This window comes from Cervus elaphus, chromosome 18, assembly GCF_910594005.1.
Source record: "Cervus elaphus chromosome 18, mCerEla1.1, whole genome shotgun sequence".
NCBI classification, from domain to species: domain Eukaryota; kingdom Metazoa; phylum Chordata; class Mammalia; order Artiodactyla; family Cervidae; genus Cervus; species Cervus elaphus.
Genome location: NC_057832.1, coordinates 35815127 through 35828601, shown reverse-complemented (window position 1 = coordinate 35828601; position 13475 = coordinate 35815127). Strand labels below are relative to the sequence as shown.

General features: G+C 36.1%; 1 protein-coding gene and 1 pseudogene across 3 annotated transcripts in view; both read left to right on the top strand.

Moving 5' to 3' along the window:
- The window catches only part of SNX13 (sorting nexin 13), a 148433-nt gene that overhangs the window by 43787 nt on the left and 91171 nt on the right, over positions 1-13475 (top strand). For 2 of the 3 annotated variants that reach the window (XM_043871688.1, XM_043871689.1), the window contains exons 2-5: positions 4764-4876; positions 7174-7276; positions 11361-11450; positions 12506-12627. In XM_043871688.1, the coding sequence (XP_043727623.1) occupies positions 4764-4876; positions 7174-7276; positions 11361-11450; positions 12506-12627 (428 nt within the window). Of the gene's footprint in view, positions 1-4763; positions 4877-7173; positions 7277-11360; positions 11451-12505; positions 12633-13475 lie in introns of those variants that run through there. The other variant, XM_043871690.1, reaches the window with a different exon arrangement.
- On the top strand, positions 224-2997 carry LOC122673814 (annotated as a pseudogene).

The following is a 13475-nucleotide window of genomic DNA, read 5'->3' as shown; positions in this document are numbered from 1 at the left end:
TCTGGGTTGAAATAGCATCTTTTTCTTGTAGTTGGCCATCTCGCAGTGCTGTAGTATGGATCAGGTAACTGGGTGTTCTGCGGAAGTGTTGTCAGAGGAACTGAAACGCTCTGTACTTCTAAGCCACCATGGTCTACTTTTAGCTCTTACGTAGAAGTCAGGGGAGGCACAGCCTGGTTCCCCAAACATGGAGTCTTGTAGCCTAGGTCTTACCTGAAGCAGGATGAAGTAGTGGTAGGTCCAGTGGGGCTGTTGGCTGTTGGCCCTGCTTGTGGCGTATCTGCAGTCCCTTCCCTCCGCCCCCAGCTTTCACCTGCTCTTTACTCATGGAAGTCATCAGGCAAATTTTTTACTCTCAAGGGACTTCGAATCTTCTACCATGGGATCTTCTTCTCCATGGGATTTCTCCCTCAATTTCCTAGCCTTTGGCCTCAGCAGCAAACCGAGACCACATCACTGTTCCGTATTCAAGCAGGCCAGCATCATGAAGGTGCTATGAGGCATCTGGGACTTCAGAACCATCGGATCAACCTGTTGTCTCACGACTGTTAGGGATATTGTTGCTCAGGAGCTGCTGTGTAAGTTCAAGCAGAATTGATCTGGTCTGCTTACCATCTAGAGTTTCTTTTTTTCAAATGGAGGGTTATTTCCTAAGACTGTCCTCTCCTTCTCCAAAGACTTCTCAGAGCTGGAGGCATGCTGTCACCCTTGCTCACGTAGCTGGTGAACTACTTCGTATCCTCTAGAGATCTCACCCCGTCTTCAGGCTGCACACCCACCCCTCTGGGAGTGAGCTTTGGGACGTGTGGGCAGGGATATGCGACAATGATGGGATTGTGGTTATTGATAGTCTCTTGGAGTACATCAGTCAGAGGAAGAAAGAAGTTCAGAAGATGCTGGTGGGAGCTCCGTCTGTTTCCATTCCCATGCATTTTATCTATGGGCCATTGGATCCAGTGAATCTCCAGGGTTTTTGAAGCTGTATAGGAAAACACTGCTGTGGTCCACAATGTCGATTCTGGATGACCACGTCAGCCACTGTCCACAGCTAGAGGATCCATGGTCTTCTTGAATGCATATATGGGCTTAATTAACTCATTTTGAGCTGGACAGAGTAGCTTCCATATATTACCTCCCCTGTTCCTTATGCTGTGCTTGCGTCAGTCGTATCTGACTCTTTGCAGCCCTATGTTCTGTAGCCCTCCCGGTTCCTCTGTCTGTGCGATTTTCCAGGCAAGAATACTGGAGTGGATTGCCGTTTCCTCCTCCAGAGGATCTTCCTGACCCAGGGATCGAACCTGTTTCTCTTTTGACTCTTGCTTTGGCAGGTGTGTTCTTTACTACTAGTGTTACCTGAGAATCCCTCTTCCTTATCTGTTGTGTATTCCAGTTAGGAAGAAATGCTCAAAAGAGGTCCTGGCCACAAAACACTTCTCCTACAGAAGTCCACCTGACTCACACTGGTGAACAGCATATAGTAAAAAGCCAGCAGAAGCTCTTAAGGGTGACCTGATAGTCCACTTTCCATTCCTTTGACATCTGATCAAGTTGGACTTGCCTTTGTCTTTGAGTTATTAGAAAGTTCTGATGGACACTACTGCTCACTGATGCAGAAAATTTGGCATTCTTTTGCCTAAGAGTCTTTGGAACACTTCTGTGGACTCTTCTGGTCCTGATTGAAATCATCTAAAGGTGCTGCCTTTACCACCCTTGAATGGCTTTGAGTTTTCTAAGCGACACAGCTTCAAGTGAAGGAGTCTCCTTCATCATAACTTTGGTTTTGGTTTCATTAGCTGCTTCTATCTGTAGACATTTTGTTAGACTTTGGTTTAAATAATGCAGTATTCTAAGTATACTTTAAGACTATGACTTACCTACATGGATTATGTTTTTATATTCTGTAAGGACACTAAACCAGCAGACACTTACCTAGCAGAGTAGTTTAACCTTATTAAGTGTGTTTCATTTCAGAATAAATTGAACTAAATCCAAGCTATTTATAGAATTTACTAAAATCATAGGATATTAAAGACAGTAGCCTCTGTGCCAGAGATTTACTGTTACTTGCTGTTAAAACTGGTCTTTCCAGCTACTAACGGTGGGGCTCTTCATACCTCAGTGTGTGGAGGCGGGTCCCTCCTGAGCTGGAGTGGAGAGGGTGGGATCTTGTACAGCCCACGTCACCAGGCTGAATGTTTACTGATGGCTTAACCTTCTCGTTGGTTGTCCCAGAGAGGGTTCCTCGTGTAGCTTAGCAGTTCCTGTACTTGACAGACAGGAAAGTTTCAGAAACTTGAAGAACAAAGTCTGAAAGGCCTATGCTAAATGGTCTGAAAGGCCATTTAGCAAATGGTGCTAAATACTTTTTTTTAAAGCCACAGTTTCATTGTTTTGGTTAAAATAGGATTATTAGCTAGTGATTAAAAATTGTTTATTAGCAACTTCAAGTATAACAACTGGAATAAGTATTTATTTTCTATATATAAAAATGAATTTTGACAGAAAAAAAAAGAGGTCAGGGAAGACCCACTTCTATAGGTGCAGTAGTATCCCCAGCTGATTCAAGGAGCTGATCAGGAAGGCAGAGTAGAAACTTCATCAACAGGCATTGTCGTCTGGTTAAAAAGACGAGTGGCCAGGGTGAGGGAAAAAGATAATAAAAGTATGAATGAAGTAGAGTTGTGTAGGCCTTAAAGTAGAAGAAAAAATAAAAAAGCCCTTTACTGAGGGATATAAAAGAAGATATGGATAAATGGAAAAGTACTATTTGGGGATAGGAAGACTAGTATAAATTCTCCTTAAATCTTATCCAAGATTCTGTTCATGTGTTAGTTGATCATTGAAAGCTTCTTAGACCAGTCATAATTGCTTTATTTTCCTCCATAGCCTTCATCCTCATCTGATACTAATTTTGTTGTTGTTTAGTCATTGAGTTGTGTCTGACTCTTTGCAACCCTATGGACTGCAGTTAACCAGGCTTCCCTGTCCATCACCAACTCCAGCAGCTTGCTCAAACTCATGTCCATTGAGTCAGTGATGCCATCCAACCATCTCATCCTCTGTCGCCCCCTTTTCCTCCTGCCCTCAATCTTTCCCAGCATTGGGGTCTTTTCCTGCAAATCAGCTCTTTGCATCAGGTGACCAAGGTATTGGAGCTTCAGCATCAGCCCTTTCAATGAATATTCAGGGTTGATTTCCTTTAGGGTTGACTGGGTTAATCTCCTTGAATTCCAAAGGACTCTCAGGAGTCTTCTCCAGCACCAGAATTTGAAAATATCAGTTCTTTGGCCCTTAGCCTTCTTTATATTTCAACTCTCATTTGTACACTACTGGAAAAACCACAGCTTTGACTATATAGACCTTTGTCAGCCAAGTGATGTCTCTGCTTTTTAATACGCTGTCTAGGTTTGTCATCGCTTTCCTTCCAGGGAGCAAGCGTCTTTTAATTCCATGGCTGCAGTCACTGTCTGCAGTGATTTTGGAGCCCAAGAAAATAAAATCTATCACTGTTTCTTCTTTTCCCCCTTCTGTTTGCCATAAAGTGATGGGACCGGATGCCATGATCTTAATTTTTTGAATGTTGAGTTTTAAGCTAGCTTTTTCACTCTCCTGTTTCACTAAATGTATTTATTTCTTTGTCTTTTTTTATTCTGGAATGTAAACTTATGAAGGTATGTAAATTCATGAGTGTGTGCTTGTTGTTCTTCCCTTATTGGAATGTCTTATTCCTTGTGATATCCCCAGCACTTTGAACTTAGAGCACGGAGGAAGCAATCAATGACTGGTGAATGAATAAATAAGTAAAACTTTCTTTCATAATCCATAGTACTTATTGTCTGTTCCATAGTTTTTTGGTCATTAATTTTGTTCAGTTTAGCATATTTTCTATTATTTTCTTTGGTTTCTATTGCTATTTATTGTTTTCTTTTGGTTCAGTGTCTAATTGTTTCATTCCTGTAAGACATTCTTCTCTGTGCTCCTTGATGGCAGGAGTGGGACAAATACATCCTTTGTATACCTCACAGTACAAGGCAAATGGATGTAGGAACTTGTTGAACTGAATACATTTATTTTACTCATAATAAATTGCTAGAATCCAGTTTGCCATCAACAAAATGAATGTTTTTAATAGATAATACAGTGTATTTCTAAACGAAATAGGATTTGTTTATAAAGATGGAGGATTTTTAGAGATGATTTGTTGTACTCATGGTAAATTTTGGTAACTAAGTTGTGTAATTATAATTTTACAAATCTCTACACACGATTTGAGCAAAAGAAAAATATGATAATTTTCAGTGAGAGATGGGTTTCTTACCTTGAAATTTTAATTTTTAAAAGTCTCATGCTATAGTTTTAAAAAAGAGTATTCTAAACAAGTAAAGTCTGTACCTTTTATACATGCTATTGCATATATAAATATATAAACATTTTTATTATAAGTACTTTATCACTTCTCATGCAAATATATCATTCAAGAGTTTATGTAACTTTTTCTTTCTCATTTATTTTCCCAGTGGATTTTTAAAAACACTGCTGATATACTGTAAATTTATTTCTACTTATAGATTTGATATATTGTTGGAGATAAATTTCCAGTAATGTATTTTCAAAAGTAAATATTTTTAAAATTACTGAAACAATACTGTGAAATGCTTAAAAGGAAAAAAATATAAACTATGAAAAAGTTTTGTTGGTTCTTTTCTAGTTCCTATGAAAAGTTATTTATTTATTAAAAAGATTTTTTTCCTGCTTTATTTCAGACCAGTCTATCCATATGGGGATGGGGAAGCCTTGGCATTGTCCTTTCTCTAATAACATTTGGACCCTTTGTAATATTTTATTTGGCATTTTATATCCTCTGCTTTGTGGGTGGGTAAGTATTCTCAATGATAATTTTATAGTTATGTCATGTTCAGTTGTTCAGAATGGAAACATGACTGTGAGACCTCAATAAGAAAAGAAGAATGACCATGAGAAATGGCAGTATGCTTTGTGAATGCTGTTTTTTCTAATTATTTTTACCAAAGTTAAAAATAATAAAATTAAGATACCTATAGAAATAAAAGTATTGATAGTTATGATTTGTACCAGCAGTAGGGGTAGTTATATTCAAAAATAAATTTCAGTTTATGGTGATATAAACTTTTTTGTATAATTTGAGAAGTTAAGAATTTTTAATTCTTTTTGGTGTTCTGTAAAATTTTTAAATACTTTTGTTGAAGTTCTGAAATTTTTTAGATAAGGCGAGAAATTCCAAGTTCATTTAATGTCATAAATTGATCTGTTATTCTGTTCCAAATTATTGATCTCACTGAAACTTGCTGCCACAGTAAGGGGACTTCAATGTATATACTAACAAGCATCCCCAAAGCATCTCAGGATCAGCTAATTGAGCATTCCCAGGTTACTCAGTTACAGTCAATGAGTATTATAATTCCTGAGTCAAAAATCTTTCTTATTTTGGCTCTCATTGTGAAGAATGATGGTCCTTTGTTTAATGTAGCTTTATATAGTTTAATGCCTTATGAATTTCAAAAGCAAAAGCAGGCTTTTGTATATATTAAGTAAAATAATTATTATAGTTTATAAAATAATATAAATAGAAGTATATAAGTAAAATAATATAACTGAAAGTCATCTTAGTTTTAATGTTTTTTTTTCTTATGTAAAGTTAAAAAACATGTTTTTGTTCTTTTTGTCTACTTAACATGCAAGTCAGAGGAGAATTAATACATTTTCTTTTGGAAGCTGCCAGGTGTTTTTTTTTATTGGGGATGGTTTTGGCTAGTCAGACTTTAAGTTTTTGAGTTCTGCAATTTACCTGTATACAGTGTTGATAATGTATACATTCTGCTTATAGTCAAAGCTAATCACTTATTTTGTAACGTAAAGAAAACCTTTGGAAAGAAAACCACTGGAAGTTTTGATGTTTTTTCTTTTTGCCTTTTGGATTGTTATTTTAGGATACTTTAAATAAAAATGTGGGTTATTTAATAGCATTCCATTATGTTTGGTCATGCAATTTTCTACAGCACCTGTTTTTTCTTAAACCTCAAGGCTGAAGCTATGAATTAGGTTCTAAGATCAGACTGTTCTTAGCTTTCTTTCCTACTGTCACACTGTGGGCAAAGGTGCACATTTTATCAGTCTGGCTTATGATAATGTTTTTAGAAATACATTGTTAATGTAATATAAGCATTTTATTGTGTCTAGGTAAAACTGAAATACAAGACCAACTTGATTCTTGGTAATAATATTTGATACAACACAGATATGTGAAATTTACTTATAATTCTGTGGCCAGCCTTTTAAAAAAGAAATAGAATTGAGGCCATAAGTTGACTTGAGTGTATATGTTTCTCCACCCTCCTCCCTATGCTGAAGAGCAGTGATGGAGCAGATAGCCGCAAAAAGCAGAGGACCTTGAAAATCTTCCTTTCAGTAGCTGAGGCTGACTATGTTTAATTTTTCACTGTTCTCTTCTTGTCACTATACTCTTTCAATCATTGTAAGATTACTATCAATCATTATAAAATTAAAATTTAATTTTCTTTTATGGATTTCCTGTCTACTCAGTAGTGCTTCTATTTATTTGGTCAATTTTAAATGTAGGAAATACTGATAGCATTTAATCAACACTTAAAGTAGTTCTAAACCAGTATTTATCTTAGTTTGACTCCATAATTGTTTTAAAAATAGCTTTTTGGGATATATTTATGTTTCTTTTTAAATTCCAGACTTATTTCAAATGCATTATAAATTGGATCATCTTTTTCCTGCATAGCCTTTGTTTATTTTCCTAGTGGCAAGTTACCTGTCTCTGTAATTAGTTAACAGACGTATAGAAATACATCTCATTTGTCTTTATCCTTGGTTATTAGCTTGCCTGCTTAATTAATGAAGGCTTATTATCCTAAAGTTTGAAAATGTTGCCTGAGATTCTCATGAAATAATATTGAATGAAAACTTGTAAAGGCATTATTGTATAAATTCACAAAATGTTTATGGTTTTTTTTAAACTTCAAAACTTAACAAAACCTGTCAATTCCTTGCCTTGCCAAAGTCACAAACTGACCTTTTAGTGCATGATCAGCCATCTATTAAATCAGAAAAATGTGTGTTAAATTGTAGTGAAATTTTGTTTTGTATCTGTAATTAAATTTCTTTCAGGGGTTTTGTCGTTACTCTCCTGTTTGGAAAAACAAACTCAGAAAAGTACCTAGAGCAGTGTGAACATTCATTTCTCCCTCCAACATCAACTGGGATTCCTAAGGTAAGAAGGGTAAAGGCATGTAAAACCTTGAAGTCCTGCTGTGTGTGATTACGTGATAATGTGATTGCCTTTATATGGCTTGGCACATTTCCCTATAGTTCACTAATGCTCACTATAAATTTATGAGAAATCAGGCTTAGAAAATGCATGTTGGATGTTTAAAAGTGAACATGCAAATTTGAGGAAAAGATAAAAATTTGGAATCTTTTCCTGCTGTCTTAACATAGAGTTTTGATGCATCACAGCATCATGTCATTGTCAATTACTGAAATGTCAGTGAATGTACTGTTTTGAATGAAGTAAATGCATAGGAACCAGAGTGGGGAAAATGGGCACTTTTTCTTAAACTCACTTGAAAAGTAGAGCTTGCAGTTAGGCTGTGCTGTTTCTATAATTTGATTAACTCAAGCTCGATTTTATATCTTTCATGTTGCAATTTTTCTTTTTTTTCCAAATATTGTACTATATAAATAAAATTGGAATTCCATACTAGATGTAGGCTTCAGATTCGCATTGCCTTCAGTTGTTATTGTGGGATTGTAATGATTTTTCTTGTATGAAGTGAAGAAAATGGTCTGGAGTCAGTGCCAGTAACTAAATTTTATAATTATTAGCATGTCCATTATATGCTAATAAGACTTTCATATTGATAAGTAAACACAGTTTTTCTAATACTTGGTGTAACCTTTAAAATAATCTCTGAAACCTACCTCTACCCCCTTTAAAACTCCTGTTAATGTGTTTTCTCTGAATTTGCTCACAAATCTTTTTGAGGTAATGAATCTTTTCTTTTTTAATTGAAGTATAGTTGTCTTACAGTGTTGTATTAATTTCTGCAGTACAGCGAAGTGACTCAGTTATACACAGACGTGCATTCTTTTTTTAAATGTTCTTTTCCATTATGGTTTATCCCAGGTTTGATACAGTTCCCTGTGCTATACAGTAGGACCTTGTTGTTTATCCATTCTAAGTGTAATAGTTTGCATCATCTAACCCAAAACTCCCACTCATTCCCTCTCCTTCCCCTCTTCCCTCTTGGCAACCACAGATCTGTTCTCTGTGTCTATCATTCTGGTTCATAGATAGGTTCATTTGGGCCATATATTAGATTCCACATATAAGTGATACCATATGGTGTATGTCTTTCTCTTTCTGACTTACTTCATTTAGTGTGATAGTCTCTAATCACATCCATGTTGCTGCAAATGGCATTATGTCATTCTTTTTTATGGCTGAGTAGTATTGTTGTATAGAATACTACACACACACACACACACACACGTATCTTTTATTTAGCTGTTGATGGATATTTAGGATGATAATCTCTAGTCACATCCATGTTGCTGCAAATGTCATTCTTTTTTATGGCTGAGAAGTCTGTACTCCACACACACACACACACACACACACACACACCCCTTTTGTTTAGTTGTTGTTGGACATTTAGTTTGTTTCCATGTCTTGGCTATTGTGAATACACACACACACACACACACACACACACACACACACACACCCCTTTTGCTTAGCTGTTGATGGACATTTAGTTTGTTTCCATGTCTTGGCTATTGTGAATACACACACACACACACACACCCCTTTTGCTTAGTTGTTGTTGGACATTTAGTTTGTTTCCATGTCTTGGCTATTGTGAATACACACACACACAGCCACACACCCCTTTTGCTTAGTTGTTGATGGACATTTAGGTTGTTTCCATGTCTTGGCTATTGTGAATACACACCCCCACACACACCCACACACCCCTTTTGTTTAGCTGTTGATGGACATTTAGTTTGTTTCCATGTCTTGGCTATTGTGAATACACACCCCCCCACACACCCACACACCCCTTTTGCTTAGCTGTTGATGGACATTTAGGTTGTTTCCATGTCTTGGCTATTGTGAATACACATACACACCCACACACCCCTTTTGCTTAGTTGTTGATGGACATTTAGGTTGTTTCCATGACTTGGCTATTGTGAATACACACACACACGCACACACCCCTTTTGCTTAGTTGTTGGTGGACATTTAGTTTGTTTCCATGTCTTGGCTATTGTGAATACACACCCCCACACACACCCTTTGCTTAGTTGTTGGTGGACATTTAGTTTGTTTCCATGTCTTGGCTATTGTGAATACACACACACACACACCCACACACACCCACACACCCCTTTTGCTTAATTGTTGGTGGACATTTAGTTTGTTTCCATGACTTGGCTGTTGTGAATACACACACACACACACACACACACACACACACCCACCCACCCCTTTTGCTTAGCTGTTGGTGGACATTTAGGTTGTTTCCATGACTAGGCTATTGTGAATACACACACACACACACACCCCTTTTGTTTAGCTGTTGATGGACATTTAGTTTGTTTCCATGTCTTGGCTATTGTGAATACACACACACACACACACACACCCCTTTTGTTTAGCTGTTGGTGGACATTTAGTTTGTTTCCATGTCTTGGCTATTGTGAATAGTGCCGCTGTGAACGTAGAGGTGCATGCATCTTCTTGAATTGCAGTTTTGTCCAGGTATATGCCCAGGGATGGGATTGCTGGATCATATGGTAGCTCTAATTTTAGTTTTCTGAGGAACCTCCATACTGTTTTCCATAGTGGCAACATCAACTTACATTCCTACTAACAGTGTAGGAGGGTTCCCCTTTCCCCACACCCTCTCCAGGATATGTTATTTGTAGACTTCAGTGATGGTCATTCTGACCGGTTTAAGGTGGGTGGTACCTCATTGTAGTTTTTATTTGCATTTCTTTGATAATTAGTGATGTTGAGCATCCTTTCATGTGCCTACTGGCCATTTGTATGTCTTCTTGAAGAAATGTCTATTAAGGTCTTCTGTCCATTTTTCATTTGGATTGTTTGATTTTTTTGCCTTTTCTTTTTGAATCATTTCTTAGCCATCCATAGTTTCTATTCATTTGAATGGTACATAGAGAGGATGATGCAAAATATTTTAAGAATTGTGATTTTAAACAGCAATAAATAAAAAAAAATAAACAGCAATAAATCATAATCAAAATTGGTTAAATCTTTATGATCTATTTTTTGGTATATGGTACAAATAGTGATTTTGATTTGCTTTTTCTAAAATGATTTATAAGTATATTTTATGAAAAAATCTTAGAGGTTGCATGGGATAACTTGAAACATATGTTTTTAATATGCATTTGTGCCTTGTAAAAAATTTTTTATCTGTTTATGACTCTGCTGGCTCTTTGTGCTGCGTAGGCTTTTCTCTAGTTGTGGCACGTGGGGGCTGCTTCCTGGTGGTTGCGTGCGGGCTTCTCAATGTCCAGCTTCTCTCGTTGCACAGCCCGTGTGCTCTGGAGTGCTTGAGCTTCAGTAATTGCCGCGTTTTGTCTCGGTGGTTGCGGCTCTCCGGCTCCAGAGCACAGGCTCAGCAGTTACGGCGCACGGGCTTAGCTGCTCTGCATCGTGTGGAATCCTCCCAGATCAGGGATCAAATCTGTGTCTCCTGCATTGGCAGTGGTATTCTTTACCACTGAGCCACCAGGGAAGCCCTGGTTTGTATTAATTAAAGAGTATCCTACTACTTTTTACCATATTTCCAGGTCACTGATCTTTCTGAAAACTACGGACAAAAAGAAATTAATTTTTTAGTTGCTGAGAACCATCCCTCAGTAAAAATTAATTAAAATATGTTAATTTGGCAGCTGGTATACTCCTTTGGGCTGGGAGGGAGGAGGAGGAAATGGGGGTGTGTTTAATAAAGACCATTATTAATTTGCTCACCTGAAAAACTCATTTATGGTTTTAAATTTTCATTGAAATATGACAACAGTATACCTGATATTTTCAGTTTCTCACATTCTAAATAATGTTTGCTGATTATTGTTTCTGAGGATATCTAGTTTTGTTAATTTGAGACAGTGTTTGCTTGATACCTGAGTCTCAAGAAATAAGGTTATTTATTAGCTTGAAGATAATGACAGGGATGTTACAATGAATATTTAGTTAGAAATAAACTCTAGAGATTTTGAATCAAGAAACTATGCAGTAAAACATTATGATTTACTTTCAGTGCTTAGAAGAAATGAAACGGGAAGCCAGAACTATAAAGATTGATAGAAGATTGACAGGTGCCAATATAATTGATGAACCTCTCCAGCAAGTGAGTTTCAGTATGTGGTATTTGAATTCCATATATTGTGTGCTGGGTGCATTTCTCTTGAAATACTAAGAAATAATTTTGCTGTTTATGTAATATGCTGGAAATTGGTTATAATGCTGTTCTTGGATTCTCTATGTAAACTTGCTGCCTTATTTATGAGCTTATTTATATGTGTTTGCTTTATATTAAAGCCTTTTGGTTGAATTTGCATTGAGAAAAAAAAATTTTACTGACATCTGATAGTGTTCCTAATTAAGAGTTAAAATGTTGCTCTTCAAAAATTTTTGCTCTTCAGCTGATGACTAAGCTAGTGGTTTGATAAGTCAGACGTTTTTCCTACTAATTTTGTTACTTTTTAAAATGGATATTACTGGCTTCATTCAAAAATATTTTAAGAATTGTAATTATTCTCTCCCAAAATATTTTCATTGATGTTCAGTTATATGACTATTGCAAATAATGTGTACCTTAAAATTATAAATATCATTTTATAGATAAACCCTTATTTAGTTTATCTGATTTGCAGAAAAATTACACATTACATTGTATTATTTGCCATTTAATGGGTAACAATGCTGTTGGCACTATCACTGGTATTAGAATTAAGTGAATTATGTCATTTTTGTCATTTGACTGCAGTGAATCTGATTATACTCTCAAAACGTTTTTTTCAAGATTATTAGGATCTCTTGATGTTATTTTGCATCTCATTCCATCAAACTAACTAAAACTTTTCATTGTATTTTAACATTGGAAATTAATGTTTCTGCAAGCTCCATCTTTAACCTGAATTTGGGCAGGGCTTCACCATTGATAATTCTTTAATTTAAAAAAAAGTTGGTCAGTGGATGAATTGGGCTACCAAAATAACTTAAAATTTTTTGAAATGCTTTTTAGCATATTGATGCTCTTGTAATGAAGACAGTTATTTACTACCACAATTTATTAGGTAGAGAATAAATGAAAATTTCAAATAATCCTTTTAGGTTTTAGTTTGCCACTGTTACTTTTTAAATCCTTAAACACTGTATTTTTTTCCTGTATTTTTGTTTTAGGTTATCCAGTTTTCCTTGAGGGATTATGTCCAGTATTGGTATTATACACTAAGTGATGATGAATCTTTTCTTCTTGAAATTAGGCAGACTCTTCAGAATGCACTCATTCAGTTTGCTACTAGGTAAGGTCACTGCATTGTATTTATGCAGGAAAATTTAAATATTGTTTGTATCAATAGGGAAAATACCTTTTAAATGGAAGGAGAAAATTGGTTACCCCAAGGTAAGTAGAGCAGTAGATTGTTATTGTGGGATAACTCTTAGTTTATGAAACTAGAGCCCTGAGAAACCTTTACTGTTTTACAACTGCAGAATGTTTATCTCGACTAATCCCTGTTTTCTAAGTCTGTATGTCAGTTTCTTCCTCAGGACCCAATTGTCCAATCATGTGACAGTTCAGAGTCTTTCATCCCATTTATTGATAATACTTTTCCCCCTCTTACCCAGATACTCCTTTTTTTTTTTAAATTGCAATATCATTCTTTATATTGTTCTGGAAATAAGATTTAGTATAGTTAAACTCAAAGTAAATACTGAGCCAGGGTGGCAGGGCCAGACTGTTGGAACATGATTCAGAAATCTGGCGGTGAAAGACACTCTTGGACATGATTAGGAGGTGTCTGATTGTCATAAAATAGTAAGGCAGGATCAGGTCCTGTACCTTAGACATTAAGGAGCTTGTCTCAGGTTGGTGTAAGGAATGATTTGTGTTCTGATGCCAACCGACCACTAGAAACGTCAGAGGGTTTTTGTTATTGTTGGCGTTTTTAATATTAATATGTATATAAATAATACATGAAATATATAAATATGTGCAAATACAGATGCAGTGTATGTGGGGGGTGTGTGTGTGTGTATATATTTGTATGTCTGTGTGTGTGGTAAAAGTAAATGTGAACACATAAACAGGATGGATCTCAATATTCTAGAGTCGTTTCCTCTGGAGTAACAGAGGGAATATTTGTTTGAA